At 43.3% G+C, this 20,298-nt stretch overlaps 1 protein-coding gene across 1 annotated transcript; it reads left to right on the top strand.

Moving 5' to 3' along the window:
* Nucleotides 1–812: 812 nt before the first annotated feature.
* On the top strand, nucleotides 813–15,968 carry RGS20 (regulator of G protein signaling 20). The gene is made up of 4 exons (XM_035011153.1): nucleotides 813–1,898; nucleotides 9,225–9,311; nucleotides 12,179–12,413; nucleotides 15,614–15,968. The coding sequence occupies exons 1-4, from the start codon at nucleotides 1,753–1,755 to the stop codon at nucleotides 15,800–15,802; spliced, it is 657 nt and encodes a 218-aa protein (XP_034867044.1). The 5' UTR covers nucleotides 813–1,752; the 3' UTR covers nucleotides 15,803–15,968.
* Nucleotides 15,969–20,298: the final 4,330 nt, after the last annotated feature.

The raw sequence follows: 20,298 nt of genomic DNA on the forward strand, positions 1-20,298 counted from the left end.
TCTGCTGCAATGGCGCAGATGCCTGGAGGAGCCCCAGGTTTCCACCCTAGGGGCATTAAAGGGGGCTTGTCTCCCCACGACGTGAGCTGGACAGATGTCTGTCTCCACCCTTTGAACAAGTGAGCCGCCTCAGTGCGGGCATCCTGGACTGCTCCGGCTGGGCACTGTGGACGGGAGTTGTGAGCGTTGTTCCGGCTGTGGAGGAAAGGACGCTAAACACTTGACTGCATCTCTCTTGCACTCTTGGAGCTACATCCTGGATAAAGGGCTACTCCAGAGGATTCATCCTGATTTGGCAGGTACTCAAACGGATGTCATTTCTCATAAACAGACATATAAATTCAATGTGGTCCTACCCGAAATCCCAGCATGGTATTTCTGGACCTAGAAAAGCTGATTCCAAAATTTAACTGGAGGAGAAAACAGACATGAACAGCCAAAAACAATTCTTTTTTAAACTTGTGAAGAGAACTTCACCTACCCAATATAAAAACATATACTAAAACTATAATCATTAAAACAAAGTCCAGGGGCACCTGGGTGGCTCAGTCAGTTACATGTCTGCCTTCGGCTCAGGTCATGATCCTAGGGTCCTGGGATCAACTCCCGCATCGGGCTCCCTGCTCAACAAGGAGCCTGCTTCTCCCTCTGCCTGCCGCTCCCCCCCACCCCCGCCCCTGCTCGTGCTATCTCTCCCTCTGACAAATAAAATCTTTCAAAAAGTCCAATAGAATATAAGAATTGGTAATAGTAGGAAGAGCTAAATCTACTGCTGGAATAGAAGAACACATCCAGAATTTAATCCCAAAGTCCTATTAAAGGTTCTTTAATGTAGCTTTGGTATTTTTTGCTTTTACTTCATCGACATTTGAATCACAGCATCAAATAGAAAAGTGCACTCGGCAATTTCTTGTTCTTACGTTGCTTTTATGCTTCTCTCCTTTAGCCATTCTCATGGTCTTCAGAAAAAGGGGAGGTTGAAGGGCGTAGACCTTGTTTGCAATGGCTTGCGGTCCACTGGGACAGGCCAAGGGGACTGTCTCTGCAGATGGCAGGACAGGTCAGAGCAGGCCAGGGTCCCCAGCCCTCCCTTGCTTCCTGGGAATAATTGAGCAACACTAAGTAGCAGGTGGGGGTCTGGGTGCTTTGCACATATTGGAGCGGCATAACTTCTTCAAGGTTTCACAGCTAGTTAAGACTTGGACCTGTTAGTTAGTGGGGTCTCAGAACCCGACGGCCTCCCAGGACTTCTGTCCTCCCTCTTGGGACGTTTCCTCTTACTGCCTTGTTAACATGCCTGCCATGCTGGCCTGGCTTCCTCCCACATGTATGCTCTGGCCCACAGTGCTCACACAATCATGCCTTGTGGGCATCCCTAACTCAACTGTCACCCGGGACTGCTCCCTGGCAGTTCAGCCCAGAGGGGACATCAGGCCTGCAAAATGCCCTCATCGTAGCTGTCACCGCCATGGCTTCCCATAGGTGATGTCAGTGTTTGTCTGAGTCCTCTCCTGACCTGGAAGCGCCTTAGAGCAGGGACTCCGCCATTCGTCCTTTTATTCACAGTGATTGGCAGATGCTAGACAGGAAACGTTGGCTCTAGAAAGGGATGATAAGCACCAAATTTTGCCAGAATTCTCAGAAATGACCTGGAGAGAGTCATAATTGCATCTGTTCAGCGGTCCAGACAACTGACTCTTTGGCCTTGTGTGGTGGTAACTGGCCCCCCTTTTGCTTGCACGGTTGCAGCCCATGCGATCTGAGTGGACGGAGATGCGGAAACGGCAGATGCCTGCAGCCCAGGAGACCACGGACTCCACGCCAGACCAGCCCGGGGCGGGGGACCGCGGGTCCAACACCTGCTGCTTCTGCTGGTGCTGCTGCTGCAGCTGTTCCTGGTAAGGTCGGGCCTTTTCCGTCTTGCCCTCCTGACGGGCACATGCGTGTCCCTGAGTAGTGCCAGCTTATGATTAACTCTCTAGGCATTTTTGGTGTTTTTTTTTAATATTTATTTGAGAGAGGGAGCGAGCACGAGTGGGAGGGGCAGAGGGAGAGGGAGAGAGAATCTCAAGCAGACTCCATACTAAGTGTGGAGTCCAATGTGGGGCTCAGACTCACGACCCTGAGATCATGACCTGAGCTGAAAGCACCAGTTGGACGCTTAACTGACTGAGCCACCCAGGTGCCCCCATACATGTTTTTAAACAACTACTATATGCCTGACACTGATTTGGGATCTGAAGGACAACAAACACACACACACACACACACACACACACACAAAGGGGCTCTGTATTCCAGCTCAAGGGATTTCTATTCAAATCCCTGAAATCAGGTTAGTGTGTTAAACAACTAAAGAATAGTCTAAGGCCGCTGGTGATCAAATATTAATATTTGGGCAGAAACAATAACTAGATGGTTAGAAAGGAGTGAACTCAAGGCAGTCTACTTGGTAATAAAGGCTTTGTAGAGGAGTTAGAATTTAAGGTGGGTCTTAAAGGTTAAGGTTAAGTAGAGGGTGCCTGGATTTTATCTTCTGCTTTTCTTTCATGAATGTCATGTTTTCATAAAGAGAAATGTCAAAATATATGCTTAACAGAAGAATATAAAAATGTAGGCTAACTTACTGGTACAGTAAGATACACAATCTTTGCTTCAAAAGAGAGATACACAACTTGAATGGAAAGTATCCTTGACCATTTGAGTCACTGTCAAAGGTCTGGAGAAATTGTATAGAGTTTACACCTAGAAATCATAGGAACGTTAAGTGGCATTTCTGAAATCTTGGCTACAAGAAGTGCTTATGCCCACTAAATGTGTGCCTAACTTTAGGCAACTAAATTATTGTATGTTTATGTAGTCTTGACCACAAGTTGGACCAAGCCCTCACTCCCCAGAAGAGAACATGACCAAGTGATAGCACAGCTATCAAAAACAGTGGCGGGACTGTTAGAATTGGGGCGAAGCAGGTGGAGGCTGATATTAAATGTCCAGGAAAATTTGGTCTCTTGCTTGATTTGAGCTAGTGTTAACTTCCAAGAAGTCCCCATCCGGTGGATGGGGTCCAGCAATACCACACTCTGAGGCCTGCTGGAGTCATGATGGTGGGTGCTTGGCCTGTTCAAAGCAAAACCCCAGACGGAAAGTGGGAATATGAGGGACGTGGGAGCCAAGCAGTCTGGCGCTCCCGCAAGGCTTCAGCCCCGAGTAGGCATCTAAAGGACTCGGCAGGAAACCGGAGGAGAGGCCCATGTTTGCACACCATACACACGTGGGTGTCCAGGACCCTCCCTAGACCGGGAGGATACTCCCCAGCGGTGACGGGGTTTCATTTCAGCCCCTCTTCCAGTCTTTCACTCCACTCATCAGTTTCAGTGAGGTAATTAGAGATGATTGTGTGAGAGTTGGGCAGAGATATCCTGGTGCGGGGAGACTCCTGTTGACCCCGTCCCCCTCCCTTCTCTGTTGCCTCAGAGGGACACAGGAGGCCGAGATGGTGGCCTGAACAATGTACAGCACTCACGGTGTGAGTGAGCATAGCAGATGGTGGCTGCCGTTTCCAGAGCAGGCTCCTTCTCTTGGCACCAGCTAGGGTGAATAAATGACGGAGCTGTGCTTAGACATCATCATCATCATAGCCAACACTCCTGCAGCACATACTGTGTGTGTACTTAACAGACAATAGAGCAATGAGAAACAGTGTTGAATTGTTACATTGTACACTGAAACTCATACAACACTGTATGTTCATCGTGCTTCAATTAAAAGAATACAATAGAGAAATGTCTTCAAAGAACTGGAGAAAAGTAATGGAAAACTTAGTCAAACTATAATTCAAGAGTGGGGGGTAAAACAAGACATTTTCAGACATACAAAGGCCAAGAGAGCTAACGGTCTTCAGACCTACCCTAAAAGAACAAGAAAGGGTGTACTTCAGGAAGAAAAAGTGAACCCAGAGGACACGTCATGGGAAGCAAGTAACAATCATGGACACAAACTGATCAAATATAAAACATATTTAATTTAAAAAAGAATCCAACATTGTAAGCAAATAATCTCATGTTCATGGTAGACAAATGAGGTAACTTCAGACTTCCTTAGGAAAAAAAATTACATTTTCTTTCCAAATTAATGGTATTCTTGATTACTTAGAAGTATAACAGACAGTTTCCACATCGATGGAAGACAGTAAAATATAGAGAACTAAAAAAAAGAAAGAAAGAAATATAGAGAACTATCAATATAGGACAAAAGTGATTTTAACAAAAGAGAATGAACTATTTTATAAATACCAAGATACTTGGTATTAGGGTGACCAGCTCATCCCAGCTGCCTGGGACTGTCTTGGTTTTAGCACTGAAAAGTCCTATGCCCCAGAAAGCCCATGAGTTCCGGGCAAACCAGGAAAATTGGTCACCCTACCTGGTATCCAAATCCACAAAAATACTTCTATTCCTATATTGCAGCTCATGCAAAACCCAATCTCTCCCTACAAAAAAAACCCCAAAAAAACCAAAAAAAAACAAGATCAATTCCAGATGGTTTAAAGCCCTAAATGTGGGTAGCCAAGAATAAAATACAGGATATATCTTTCTGATCTTGGTATTGGGAAGAACTACTTTTTAAAAAGATCCATAAATCTGACTACATTAAAATATAAAAATGTGTCTAACGAGAGATAGAAACATATTCTACATAAAGACTTATACATGAATATGTATAGCAGTGTGATTAATACTAGCCAAAAAGTAGAAGCAACCCAAATGTCTATCAGCTAATGAATGGAAAAACAAAATGTGGTATATCCATACAGTGGAATATGATTTGACCATAAAAGGTGTGAAGTATTGAAACTGCTAAAACATAGATGAACTTTGAAAAGATGATGCTGGGCGCCTGGGTGGCTCAGTTGGTTGGGCGACTGCCTTCGGCTCAGGTCATGATCCTGGAGTCCCGGGATCAAGTCCCGCATCGGGCTCCCTGCCCGGCAGGGAGTCTGCTTCTCCCTCTGACCCTCCTCCCTCTCATGCTCTCTGTCTCTCATTCTCTCTGTCTCAAACAAATAAATAAAAAAAATCTTTAAAAAAAAAAAAAAAAGATGATGCTAAGTGAAAGGAGACAGACACCAAAGAACATATACTGTATGATTCCATTTATGTGAAATGTCTAGAACAGATAAATTCACAGAGACAGAAAGTAGATTAGCAGCAGTTCCCTGGGCCTAGGGGAAATGGGTGCAGATGTGTACAGTTTCATTTTGCAGTGATAAACTGTTCTAAAATCATGGTGATGGTTGCACAGTTGTATGAATAAACTAAAACCGTTGACTTGTACCATTTAATTTGTGAGTTTATGGTGTGCAAATTATATCTGAATAAAACTTTTTAAAATGTGTTTAACAAAAGATCAGAAGTAAAATGAACAGATAGAACATACTGGGAGAAGATAGTTACAAGGCATTTAGCAAACAAAGAACATAAACCTAGAACATATAAAAAAGAACTTATAAGAATATAATAACCAAAAGAAAAATAAACAAATGAAATGAAACAAAACATAATCCACTTGTGCTCCTACCAACAAGGATCGGATATGTGAAAGCTAAATATATAGCCTTCTAAATATAATACTCTACCCTAAAAAAACCTCTTGCACATAGGCAAAAAGAGACCTGTATGAGAGGATTCATTGAAGCATTAATCTGATTGAGAAAAATTGAAATATCTCTAAAGTTCATGAACAGAGAATGGATAAATATATTGCAGTGTAGTTATACAATGCAGTACCACACAGCATTTAAATGCATGTGCTGGAGGGAAAAAAAAATGTGGGGCACTTGGGTGGCTCAGTTGGTGAAGCATCTAACTGTTGATTTGGGTTCCGGTCATGATCTCAGGATTGTGGGATCAAGCCCCAAGTCGGGCTCCATGCTCAGCGTGGAGTCTGCTTGGAATTCTCTCTCCCTTCTCCCCCTCCCCGTCCCTCTGTCTCAAATAAATAAAATCTTAAAAAAAAAAAAAAAAAAGATACACAGGGCACCTGGGTGGTTCAGTCGGTTAAGCGTCTGCTTTCAGCTCAGGTCATCATCCCAAGGGTCCTGGGATCGAGTCTCGCTTGGGCTCCTTGCTCCGCAGTGAGCCTACTTCTCCCTCTGCCTCTCTTTCTGTCTCTCTGTCTGTCTCTCATGAATAAATAAATAAAATCTTTAAAAAAAAGAAAAGGTACACAGCAAACTTTAACTGTTTCAATGTTTAACTTCTTTGATTTTTTTTCTCAGTATGCTTTTGAGACTTATCCGTGTCAATAATACATAGTAGAGGCAATTTTTAAGAAAAGAAAAAGGAAATATGTTTTCTAAGCCCTTGTATTATCTTTCTCAAAATTCTGCTTCATGGTCTTCTGGCATTTTGTTTTATCAAAGAAGTCATGCTGATGCTGAATTTCTTAAAAATAAACTTTTTTTCCTTTGTAAAAGATTGAAGAACTTTTTCCTCTTTGTAGCTCAAAAATTTACCAAAATATGTCTAACCATGGGGCTCCTTTTACTGACTAGCTCTTAAACATGATGAGCAACTATTTTAGCTTCCAGCAACCTTTTCTTGTTCTACTATAACAATAACAATACACTCAGGTTAAAAAATTGACACAAAATATATTTTTCACTTTTTTAAGAACACATTACCTCACTGAGAAATATTCTTACTTTTAAAAAATAAGACATGGAAAAATGTCAAAGCTTAAATAAAGATTGTATTATTTAATTCACAATGTAATTTCCAGTTCTCTTAGAATCTTGTGTCAAATTCATCCTTTCTTTTTCTCTTTGATTTTTCTTACCCATTGTGTACTGATGTTTTCTGCTTACAAAAGAAGCCTAAGAAGTCAGGCAGTATTAATGCTCCTGCAGCGAGAACACCCTCCAGATGCCTCTTAAGTTATTTTTGTTTCAAGAAACCATTATTTACTGAAACTGGCATCATGAAAGCAACAAGTCAGAAGAGTTCCTGCATTTCTAATGACTTTGCATTAACGAAAAACAGAGCTGCACACACGCACAATTATGAAAATCCATAAAGCAAACGTGCTATAAAACTAGGCTGAATTACTCTTCTAAAATGGTGGAAAGAGTGGAAAGGAAAGCTATAATAAAAGAAATAGAAGAGTACAGGAGCAATAGATAAAGCAAACTCAAATAACCAATATAAAAAATCCATTTTGAAATCAGTGGGGAACTAAAAGCATTCCTCCTGAAAGCAAGAACAAGGCAAGGATGTCTGTGCTTTCCCCTCCTGTCTAACATTGTATTTTAGCTATCAGTTGATGCAGTTGGACAAGAGAAAACAATGTGAGGCCTAAGAATCAGAAGAGAAGTGTTAAGACTCTCCCTATCTGCAGAAGATATGAGAGTATACCTGGAAATCCCAAGAGAATGGTTGCTAAACTAATGCAAACAAAATAATTCAATAGGAAGAAAGATACAGAATTAGTGTAAAAAAAGAATAGCCTTCAGAATATAAAGAACTCTTACAATTCAAAAATAAAAAGACAAACCAATTTATAAGTAGGCCAAAGAGGGACGCCTGGGTGGCTTAGTCAGTGGAGGATCCAACTCTTGATTCTGGCTCAGGTCATGATCTCAGGGTTGTGAGATCGAGCCCCAAGTTGGGCTCTGCGCTCAGCAGGGAGTCTGCTTAAGATCCTCTCTCCCTCTCCCTCTGTCCCCCGCCCCCACTCTCTCTCTCTAAAATAAATAGATATATCTTTAAAAAAACACACACACATTTAGGGGCACCTGGGTGGCTCAGTCGTTAAGCGTCTGCCTTTGGCGCAGGTCATGATCCCAGGGTCCTGGGGTAGAGTCCCGCATTGGGCTCCCTGCTCAGTGGAGAACCTGCTTCTCCCTCTCCTCCCTGCCTGTGTTCTCTCTTGCTATCTCTGTCTCTCTCTTTCTCTCAAATAAAATCTTTAAAAAATTTTTTAAAAAGATATTTAAATAAAAATAAAATAAGTCAAATTAAAAAGTAAAAGTAGGGGGGCACCTGGGTGGCTCTGTCGGTTAAGCATCTGCTTTCGGCTCAGGTCATGGTCCCACGGAGCCTGCTTCTCCTTCACTCTGCCTACCGCTCCCACTGCTTGTGCTTGTGCTCGCTCTCTCTGTCAAATAAATAAAAATCATTAAATAAAAAATAAAGTAGGCGAAATATCTGAGTAGACAGGTCTCCAAAGAAGACATACAAAGAGCTAATAAATACATGAAAAAATACTCCATCTCATCAGCCATTAGCAAAATGCAAGTCAAAACCACAATGAGGTAGTACTTCCTACCCCCCGAGATGGTGAGAATAAAAAAGACAGACACTAACAAGTGTTGGCAAGGATGTGGAGAAACGTGAGTCCCTCCAGCATCGCTGGTAGGAGTATAAAACGGTGTGGCTGCTTTGGAAAACAGTTTGCGACTTCCTCAAAATGTTAAAAATAGAGTTACCATAGGAAGGCATTTCCACTCCTAAGTGTCTACCCAAGAGAAATAAAAACAAACATCCACAGACAAAACCTGTACATGAACATGCACTGCAGAATTGTAATAGCCAAAAAGTGCAAATAACTTAGGGCACCTGGGTGGCTCAGATGGTTAAGCGTCTGCCTTCAGCTCAGGTCATGATCCCAGGACGCTGGGATCGAGCCCTGCGTCGGGCTCCCTGCTCAGGGGGGAGCCTGCTTCTCCCTCTGCCTGCCACACCCCCTGCTTGTGCTCTCCCGCTCTCTCTGTCAAATAAATAAAATCTTAAAAAAAAAAAAAACTATTAATCTAAATGTAAACTCTCCCTCAACTAGTGTAGACCACAATATTATAATTTGTTTTGCTAATATTTTAGCATCATACTTTTAGTTTTCTTTTTAAGATACTTTTATTTATTTGAGAGTGAGTGAGCACGAGTTGGGGGCAGAGGCAGAGAGAGAGGGAGAAGCAGGCTCCCCGCTGAGTAGGCAGCCCAGTGGGGCTCCATCCCAGGACCCCGAGATCATGACCTGAGCTCAAGGCAGATGCTTAACCAACTGAGCCACCCAGGCGCCCCTAATTTTGGTTTCCTTAAGAAAACCAGTCAGGGTCAATGTTTTTCAAGAAAAGAAAGAAATTCTACTTGGTAAGCTGGAGTTCCCTTTAAAATATTCCTTGATGCAGAATGATCTCAACTGACATATAAATGTTTTGTTTCATGCAGTCTTACTGTTAGAAACCAAAAAGAACAGAGACCCAGGAGGCCCTCCCATGAACTCAGACGAGAAGAGCTTCCAACCTGTGAAGAAAGGTAAATCTCGTTGTTTAGCTCACTAAATTGACAGAAATGCCAGCCTTATTGTTTTGATTTTTCATCATTGTAACAGTTTCTCTAACTGCAGTGCAGTTTAATAATATCAAATCATAATGTGGCACCCCCTTTCCACTCTGTAGAGTTCACTGTGTGACAGGGAGAAAAATTAGTCTCATTATTAATTTCATCCCTGCTAATCACAAACATAAATTGATGCTTCCTGACAAAATATGGTGTTATCCTATTTTCGTATGATAGACTTTTTAAAATAAAAGACCATAATAAAACATACATGTTTGGTTTTCAGAAAGTTTTAAAAGTCCATTTTTTTTCTTAACTATATACTCTAGCTAATGTAGTATTGTCTTAATTTAAGTATTTTTGGAAAAAAAAGTTGGGAAGAAAACACATAAATTGCTTTCCATAATGTCAGATTTTAAAATTAATCTCTTTTTGTTCCTGTATTATCAGTTGGCTTACTTTCACTTACCTATTCTAATATCTTTTCTTGGTATTATATCTATATAATTACAGATACTGGACAAATATCCTAAAAACATTGTTCAAATAGGCCTTGTATTAAACTGCTAATTTTTGAGGGGAAAAAAACAAGTAGCCGAAAAGGTTACTTAAGTGTTTCTTTTTCATTCTTTATCTTATTGATCCTTACCCAGATTTTTCAAAGTCTGGGAAGCATATTAAAATCTTCCACAATTTGGGACGCCTGGCATGCTCCATTGGAGGAGCATGAGACTCTTGATCCTCAGGGTCATGAGTTCAAGCCCCATGTTGGGTGTAGAGATTTCTAAAAAAAATAAAAACTTTTAAAAAATCTTCCACAATTTCTGAGCTTGTTTAAAAATAGCTTTTATCAAGGGGCATCTAGGTGGCTCAGTGGGTTAAGCGTCTGCCTTAGGCTCAGGTCATGGTGGGGAGTCTGCTTCTCCCTCTGCTCCTCCCCTAACTTGTGGCTCACTCTTTCTTTCTCTCTCAAATAAATAAATCTCAAATAAAATTAAAAATTAAAAAAAATATTTTTTAAATAGCTTTTATCTTGAGGCACCTGGCTGGCTCAATTGGAAGAGCATGCAACTCTTGATCTCAAGGTTGTGAGTTCAAGCCCTATGTTGGGTGTAGAGATTACTAAAAAAAATAAATAAAATTTTTTAAAAATGGCTTTTATCTTATATATTCCGGTATATTGTATTCTGTACTAAAGCTTTGAGGCTCTAGTATCTAAAACGAGAACGCCTCATTGAGGCCTGACGCTAACCATCCTGCCAGTGGGACCTTGGGCACCCCGGGATCATGACCTGAGCCCACGGCAGACGCTTAACCGACTGAGCCACTCAGGTGCCCCCCAGATTCCCCTTTGTATAAGATTATCAGTCCTAGGGGCGCCTGGGTGGCTCATTCGTTAAGCTTCTGCCTTCTGCTCAGGTCATGATCTCAGGGTCCTGGGATCGAGCCCCGCATTGGGCTCCCTGCTCAGCGGGGAGTCTGTTTGTCCCTCTCCCACTCGCCCTGCTTGTGTTCCCTCTCTCACTATCTCTCTGTGTCAAATAAATAAATAAAATCTTAAAAAAAAAAGAATATCAGTCCTGCTGGATCAGGGCTCATCTTAATCACCTCATCTTAACTTAGTTAAATCTACAAAGACTCTATTTCCAAATCTAGTCACATTCTGAGGTACTAGAGTTAGGACATCAGCATATCTTTTGGGGGGACATTATTCAACTCACAACACCCTCCTACAAAATAAACACTAGATCCAATGGATTTTACAGTTTGGTTCCACAAAGCAATTCTGGAATTAATCATTCCAAGGTTATATAGGTCGTGTATAACTACCGAAACGTCTCAGAAATCAATTCAGTAGGGATACCAAAACCAGATGAGGACAGTACAAGAATGGAGAGTTGGAGATAAATCCTGCGTGCTCAGGAACTCTGGCCACATACAGCCACGTTGGCGAATCTTAGACAGTGTTGGGTGATGAAAGCAAGTGGCAGAAGACAACATGGAGTCAGCCATTTTAAAAGTGAAGAAAAAAAAAACACTGAAGGATAGATATTCTTCAGGGATATCTACCTACATAAAAACAATGAAAAGAAAGGTAGGGGGAAGGAAATCATTTAATAGCGATCATTGTTGAACAGACGAAGCTTTCTGACCTCAATATAATTACAATATAAGTAAAAATAAACTAAACCAGGGTGAGTCCAAAGTCAAGCCTAGCAGTCCCTCAGGGTGGGGGAGTCAGGAGAGCAGGGTGCGGCCATGGGACCGCGGTAGGTGCGGCTGGTGGTGACCAGCTGGTTCTCACGGTGAGTGCTGAACTATAGTGTGTGTTTATTATCACCCTTTATAGCTTGCAGTTATATAACATAATCTTTCCCCTTTCTCTCTAAAATTCTCTTTCAAGTTTTAAAAAACCACGAAAAGAGACACAGCCGTGTGGCTGCTCTGGAAGGTGGTATGCTGAGGTCTGACGTACTTCTGTCACAAGTGACTGGGAAATCTTGGTCAGATGCTTCTGGGATTTTTCTTCACTGTTACAGTTGTAAGCTTTGCCAGGACTCATTGAGATGTGAACAAGTACGCTCTTGGCAGTTCTTCTAGAGATCGGCCTGCGAGCATTTGGCCAGCAGCCATGCACTCCAGCTAAACAACCTGAAGGGATCCCACTCGTGTGTTTTTGCCAAAGGCCGATGGAAATGAGCACAGCCCTCTCCCTTCCTAAAAGGGCCGAGGTGCACATTTTCATCCTCAGAAGGGAAAAAGGTTTGTTTCTAGTGAGGAAATGCAAAGTAACTACCGATAACCTAGCTCCCTCTCGCCCCTTCCTTTCCGTCTCCACTCAGCCCAAGTCCCACTCTGGAGGAGGTCAACGCCTGGGCTCAGTCCTTCGACAAGGTAATGCTTACTCCAGCGGGAAGGAATGCTTTCCGGGAATTCCTCCGGACAGAATTCAGTGAAGAAAATATGCTTTTCTGGATGGCATGTGAGGAACTGAAAAAAGAAGCTAATAAAACCATCATTGAAGAGAAAGCAAGGATAATCTATGAAGACTACATTTCTATTCTTTCTCCTAAAGAGGTACGTACCCCACAAGGGGCTTCCTCCCGGGAGGCCATTGGTAAAGTGAACCCTGTCAGTGTTGGGTCACCCAGGCACAGTGACAGCTATTCCAAAACAGAGATGACCACTCCGCCCGCACTCGTAGTATCCAGATGCCAGGGATCGTGGTCCCACAAGCGGGCTCTCAGTGGCCCCTGAAATCTGTGAAAGCTTTTGTGCCTCTTTCTGGAGAAAGTATTCCTGACTTTCACCAGATTCTCCAGAAGGGGGAGTCTATGCATTTTATTGTAAACACTGTTTAAAAACATTATACCCTGTAAGCATTTCTTTAAACAAAATTATCCTTTTATTCTGAGCACCAATATTTTTTACAGGTATTTTTATTTGAATAGAAATAGCCTCGCTAATATGACACAGAGGTTTTACCTGGGTTGTCCTTCCCTTAGAGCAGAGAGACTGTCGGGGGACATCAGTCAAGCTTCCATCCCCCAGTTTTTGTTCCTTCAAATCTAAAATCTATGGGGTCAGGGTGATTTTCTTACATTTTTTGGAGATTTATTTATGTGAGAGCAATGGTGCGAGTGAGTGGGGGGAGGGGCAGAGGGAGAGAGAGAGAGAGAATCTCCAGCAGACTCCCTGCTAAGCATGGAGCCCGACACGGGGCTCGATCTCACGACCCTGAGATCATGACCTGAGCCAAAACCAAGAGTCAGAAGCTCAACTGACTGCGCCATCCAGGCAACCCTAGCTCCTTCTTTCTTTAAATTCCAAGTAGAATTCCAAATTCTTTACATTCTTGAGTGGAATAGTAAGGTAGACCAGGGTTATTCATGGAAGCAGATCATAAAGACCTCCTAAGTTTAAACTTTGGACTTACCCTGAGTGCATGGCCAAGTCAGTGCCAGGTCTGAAGTTGGAGAGCCAGAATGGGGTTTGTACTTTAGAAAAAGCCCTCTGACCAACCAGTGGGGTGATTTTGAGGGGCACTCAGGAGGCAGGAGACCAGTTAGGAGGCCAGTGAACCAATCCAGCAGGAAATGGTGAGTGACCTCCCCAATGGGCTTGGCAGAGAAGAGGGACGAGGTGGAGAGACCTGAGAGGGGTTAAAGAGGCAGGGTCCCCGAGACTTTGTGACTGACTACAGAGCCAGAGGGAAAAGGAAGGATGAGAAGGACTTGGAATTGGATGGACATAAATAGTTCTCTTCCTTCACAAGCTACACAAGAAAGAGATCTGGAGATGCAATCTGTGTTGAATGTAGAGTTAGCCTTTGAACAGCACGGGGTTGTGGGCACTGACCCCACACAGTCGATAGTCTACTAATAACTTTGACTCCCCGAAAACTTAACTACTAAGAGCTTACTGTTGAGGCGCCTGGGTGGGTGGCTCAGTCGTTAAGCGTCTGCCTTCGGCTCAGGTCATGATCCCAGAGTCCTGGGATCGAGCCCCGCATCGGGCTCCCTGCTCAGCGGGAAGCCTGCTTCTCCCTCTCCCACTCCCCCTGCTTGTGTTCCCTCTCTCACTGTGTCTCTGTCAAAAAATAAATAAAATCTTAAAAAAAAAAAAAAAAGAGCTTACTCTTGACCAGAAGCCTTACTGACAACATCAACCGTCAATTAACACGTGCTTTGTATATGTATTCTGTACTGTATTCTTACAATAAAGTTACAGAAAAGAATGTTTACTCAGAAATCGTAAGAGAAAAATGCACTTACAGTATTTATCAAAAAAAAAAAAAAAAATCCGCTATAAATGGACCCATGCAATACAAAAGCATGTTGTTCAAGGTCAACTGTATTGAATTACCTGTGTGTGGGCACAAGGGGCTTTCCAGGAGGAAAGTGGGTGTATGCATCTGGAAAGATAGATCACTGAAGTCAATATTTACTGATCTAGCTAGTCCTATTTTCAGGTTTATACGAAAGAAGAGTGTGTGCGTCGTAGAGCATCAACACTGTCATGGCCTCCTGGGGCCGAGCTGGTCCGGCTAAGGTTCTTCGCACAGAAGAGAAGATGTCTATGTGTGCATCTCTGCAGCCTGTAGTCTTGTTTATCTGGCATCCTACGGGGAGAGTCTGAGCCCAGGAGCTTGCTCTGGTCTGAGACAGCCTTTTCTAGGATGAGCAAAGCATCAGAGAAAAAAAAACCCAACTTCTTCTTAAGGAACTTAATGAACTCCAAGGACCTTAAATTAATTCTCATTAAATCCCCACCAACTACCATCTCCATTATCCCCTTTATGGAGGAGTTCATTAGGGTGCAGCTTACTTTTTGCCCCAAGCCCCACAACTAAGCAGTGACATAGCTGGGACTTAAACACGGGCCCTGACATTCCGCATGGAGCACTGGGTGTTATGCACAAACAATGAATCATGGAACACTACATCTAAAACTAATGATGTAATGTATGGGGATTAACATAAGAATAAAAAAAAAAGAAAAACACGGGCCCTGTGCTCTTAACTCTTCCACGGCGCCACAGTTAGCGTCCGCTCACCAGCCAACCTGACGCTCATTCCCAGAAATCTGCGACTGTGTTCTAGCTGGCTACAGCCTGGGACCTCTAGGGTTTAGCCCTAATGCTATTAGGAAATTAGCAAGGGGTAAGTCTGTGCACGCTACTTTTTTCTTCAAAGGACACAGTACAATCACTTTAAAGAGGGAAAACAATGTTGTGGTTTTCTAAAGCAGTGTGATCCCCACCAGCGCTACCCAGAACTTGTGACAAATACACATTTTCAGGCCCCTCCCCAGACCCACTGAGTAGGAAACTCTGCAGGTGGGGGCCAGCAATCTGTTCAACAGGCATTCCAGGGCCTTCTTTTTTTTTTTTTTTTAAAGATTTTATTTATTTGACACAGAGAGAGATAGCGAGAGCAGGAACACAAGCAGGGGGGTGGGAGAGGGAGAAGCAGGCTTCCTGCCAAGCAGGGAGCCCGATGTGGGGCTCGATCCCAGGACCCTGAGATCATGACCTGAGCCGAAGGCAGACGCTTAACGACTGAGCCACCCAGGCGCCCATTCCAGGGCCTTCTGACACTGCTGAAATTTGAGAACTCCCTGCTCATTATGTGTTCAGTTTCTTTTTCAGCGATTTAGATTTTTGGATGACTCTGTTTGGTTTGGGATTTTTAAAAAACAGAACAAGCCATGGTGCGTTGAGGGTGGATTTCCAAAGAGAAGTATGTCTAATACCACTCTTATGTGTCTACTGACAGGTCAGCTTGGACTCCCGAGTAAGAGAAGTCATCAACAGGAACATGGTGGAGCCATCCCAACACATATTTGATGATGCACAACTCCAGATCTATACCTTAATGCACAGAGACTCCTATCCCCGGTTCATGAACTCTGCCCTCTACAAAGATCTGCTTCAGTCCTTAGCTGAGAAATCGGTTGAAGCATAGGATGTTATCAAATATATTTATTATTAATAAAATAATAAAAAAACTGATGGACTACATCTAGTACAGGGAACTTAGAGGTAGTAGTACCTTCTGCTAGAGTAATACTTGGGCTGTTTTAATAAACAGATGCTTGCTTTTACAGAAGACTATATATTCACAGTGTAAACAGTGGCCACCTGTAGTGATACTTTTGAAAAAAAAAAACGGGGTATGGCTATCTTAGAAAAAGATAGGATATTTACATTTACGGTCACCGCAGCATGTTGTCAATGGCAAAGGACACTCTAGAAGACTCTCTACTGCCTGGGGCGTGCACGTCCTCTGGAGCCAACCAGACCGCCTTTGTTTTGCATGAGTGCAGTTATCTGATGACTCTCCTCCCAAGGAAAAGGCGTTCAAGTGTTTCTTAGCTACTCCTTCCTTCCGTCCAGCTGTTTTGAGTATTTTGCTTCTCAGTGCCACCACAGGACCCAAATTCCCATTTTATAAAGATGTGTCACCACTACTCATAAAAATGGAATTTCACTTTTATCTTAGAATCCGTGTATGTATGTGCACGTGTGTCTGTAACGGTTAATGAAAGTCCTGTGCTCTTAAGTGGATCGGTCGCACCTGTTTGGTAAGAGAAGTAGTGTTTAGAAAATTCTTTTGTTGAAAAGTTAGCATGATTTTATTATCAGAATCTGCCAACCTAAAGAATGAATTTTTAATTCACAACTTAGTCGCGTTCGTAACAGAACTTTGAAATGAGCATATTTCCATTTTTATTATTCAAAGAAATACAGGCATTTTCAGTCTAAAAAAATAAAGCACAAGAGTTTTAGCTCCATTTTTATTCCACATGTTAAATATTGGGGACTATAAGATGAAGTAAGTAGGGAGATATGCAAGGTATCATTTTAGCTCCCAGACTAGGATTCTGATTTTAGATCCCACTATTTTTTTTTAAAGATTTTATTCATTCGTCAGAGAGAAAGAAAGAGAACACACGCACAGGCAGAGGGAGAAGCAGGCTCCCCGCAAGCAATGAGCCTGATGTGGGACTCAATCCCAGAACCCCAGGATCATGACCAGAGCCGAAGGCAGACGCCCAACCGACTAAGCCACCCAGGCGTCCCTAGATCCCACTATTTTTAATTGTAGGCAAATGGAATAACTTTAACAACTTCCAGGTAAAACTAGTGGTTTGTATCCCTGAGTCATCCTGAAGAAACCCATCACTGCAGTGAATGGGAAAGACATCCAAAATCTGGAACGGTTTGAGTAGTGGGTTAGAAATTACATGCAAGGGGTCCACAGCAGGCTTCACCCTATTGGGAGGGGGCCCTCTTTCCTCCTGGTTACCCTCACCTGGCCTGACGATTACTTCATTACTCTCTTCAAGCCCCAGACTAAGCCCCTTGCCCTCATTCTCAGTGAAACATCTTACTTCCTACTTTATGGTGAAAATGGGTCCCCACCAGCTTCATCTTCCCATGTAAACTACAAATATGTCTGGATGGGCATCTGTTCTCACCTCCATCAGTCCAGTCCCAGGGAATAATGTGCTCTTTCCTCCTTTTCAAGGCATCAACCCCTTACATGTGCTTTTAATGCCATAGTCTACAGCTCATTTTTTCACTAGACAGAGGACATAATTGTGATTGAGGTTATAAACTCTGCCCTCTGGTTTACATTTAAGTAAGGATGACAGGTGTCCATGGCTGCTACAGTATACTTAGCAAGTACTGTAACAGGGAGGAACTGAGCCAGAGAAGTCTTGAGGGGCTATGGATTTTGGCAGAGGGTGTGACAGGGGGTGGGGGTGGGGGGCGGTGGGGGGTGGGGGTGTAGGGAAGGCATTTGTAATTGAAGCAACCCCAGATGAGTCTAGTTGCAGACATGCAGCGTATGAAGTGTCTGTAAGACAGAAGATGTCAAGACCTCAGTTGGACGGAGGGACCTGGGTGGCCAAGATTTTAGGCTGGAGTATTTGGGATTTTTCCAGCACAGATGAGTAAGATTGCCAGGCGAGTTCTAGCATGAAAAGAGCTGAAGGTAAATCCTGGCATCAATGGACCAAGAAACAAAGAGTTTCCAAAGAAAATTTAGAAGGATTTGCCTTCTCGGTTCTGGTAAGAAAGTGGGGATATGGCAGCAAATGAACGTGTCGGGGGCACATAGTGGTCAGTTAAACGCTCTTACCTGGAACTCCGTTCCCTCTATACCCCCACGCTCCTGTGTCCTCAACTTCACCTTGGGTTTTTCCCATACCATGTGCATCCTCGGATTCCCCAACTAAAAACAAGCCTGTGTCACATGAATTGCTGACTCCCCTTCCTCTCTCAGCAGACTCGGCACTCCTGCTGTCTCTATTTGCTCATCTCCGCAGGCACTCCTTGAACCTCGGCAGCGCACCCACCCCCCATGGCGGGGTCTCCACGAGCCCAAGCCTGACACCACCGTGTTCAGGGTTGAAGGCCCAGCTCCCTGACACTGACCCTGCCTCACCGGAAACACCACTTCCTTGTCTTCCATGCTGCTCTCGCTGTTCTCCGTGTCCTCCTCCTCTCCCTCCGCTCCCTTCCCAGCCAGTGGGGCACAGCAGCTAAGGGTTTGGGCTGTGGAGCCAGACTGACTCCTGCTCACGGCCTGATGGTGGGTACGTAGTCTTCGTGGGCCTATTTCCTCGTCTATACAAACGGGGATAATAATGGTACCTTATCCCTAGCATTGCTGTGCAGATTTGTCCCCCCAAAGGAGGCAGAAGTTCAGAGAGTACAGTGAAAGGGAGTGGCGGGCAGGACAGCCAAGGAGAGACTGCTGGCTTGCTGTGCAGATTCAAACTAACGCACATGGGGGCACCTGGCTGGCTCAGTCAGCAGGGTATGCTATTCGTGATCTCAGGGGTGTGCGTTTGAGCCACGTGTTGGGTGGAGAGATTATTTAAAAATGAAATCTTTAGGGGCGCCTGGGTGGCTCAGCCAGTTAAGTGTCTGCCTTTGGCTCAGGTCATGATCTCGGGGTCCTGGGATGGAGCCAACACGCTCATGGCTCCCAGATCAGGACCTGGGGTACACTTCCTGTCGCTTTTCATAATCAGCTGCCAGGTCGACATCTCCCCTTGCATATCCCATAGAGGAGTGGGATTCATCTAAATTCTGACTTGTCATCCCACTGCCCCCTTCCCTCCAAGCCCCACCCCTGCCTAAGTCCCCAATCACTCAGCCAGTCACCTAAGCTCTTCTCTAGGTGCTAACTTCTCCCTTCTTTCTCCTTGCAGACACAGTCACCGAGCCCTGCTGATCTTAACTCTGAAATATTTCTCATGTGTCTTTCCTTCTGATCCCCATTACCTCACACCTGCCAGTATCATTGCCAAGAGCCTCCTAACTGGTCTCCCTGCCCCCATCTCAGCATTTCAAATCCACCTTTCAAAATGCCACAAGGTGACCTTTCTCACCGCAAATCTGCTCGTCACCCTCCATCCGCTCCTTAGAATCTTCAGTAATTCCTGACTGCCCAGAGTACAAATACCAAATTCTTGGTATGGGATACATAGTCAGGCTACTGGCTTCCTAGCCAACCCCACACAGGGTTTAGACTCTAGAATATATATAGACAAGTATATATTCATCCTTTCATACTGCTCATACTGTTCATACTTTCTGCTACCCCTACCCCTCTCTACAATGTCACCCTTCACTCAGCGAACTCCTGTCATTCCTATAAGATTTACCTCACACATCACTGCCTCCAAGAAATCTTACCTGACCTCCTGATTCATACTTCCATTGCACTGGGTGCCATTCTCAGGTATTCCAGGATTTTCCAGTAGAATACTTATCATCTGAGTTTACAAATTATATTGACATACCTGTCTTTCCCATTAGACTATAAGCTCCAGAGTCATTGAAAATATACCTCATCCCTCATTATATAAATATATAGATGTAATTATGGAACAAAAATTCCATTCAAAATTTGTTTCACAATATGTCACATCTCAGAAAGAGATCATTACAGCCCACGTGGCTATAGAGCTCACTACCACTACATATCAGTCCAGTGGGTAAATCGCTAGTGACTTCTACGTATATGAAAGAATCCTGAAGCAGCCCCAAAAGGATCCTACAAATTCAATGCAATTCTAAGGTTTTTAAGAATTCTTAAGTAAACTTTGAAAAGCTTATTTTGTTGGGATGGACGGCGCTCCTTTTGGGGAAAAAAAAAAATGGATATATAAACAAATATAAGTTCCAAACCATTTAAAAGCTTTTAAAAAAGAGAACATTGTAAGAATATTGGAAGAAAACGTAGGCAATATTTTTATAACTTCAGATGGAAAAGGTCTTCCTAAGCAAAACATAAAACCCAGAAACTATAAAATACTAATAGACTGGATTATATGAAAAAAATTTAAATTCTGTGCCACAAAGACAACATAAAAACAATTAAAACACAAATATCAGGCTATAAAACACACTAAAAATTACTATGCAGCATGCATTAGGAGT

The sequence above is a fragment of the Mirounga leonina genome, unplaced genomic scaffold (assembly GCF_011800145.1).
Source record: "Mirounga leonina isolate KUSES-001 unplaced genomic scaffold, KU_Mleo_1.0 Mir_165, whole genome shotgun sequence".
In the NCBI taxonomy this organism is placed as follows: domain Eukaryota; kingdom Metazoa; phylum Chordata; class Mammalia; order Carnivora; family Phocidae; genus Mirounga; species Mirounga leonina.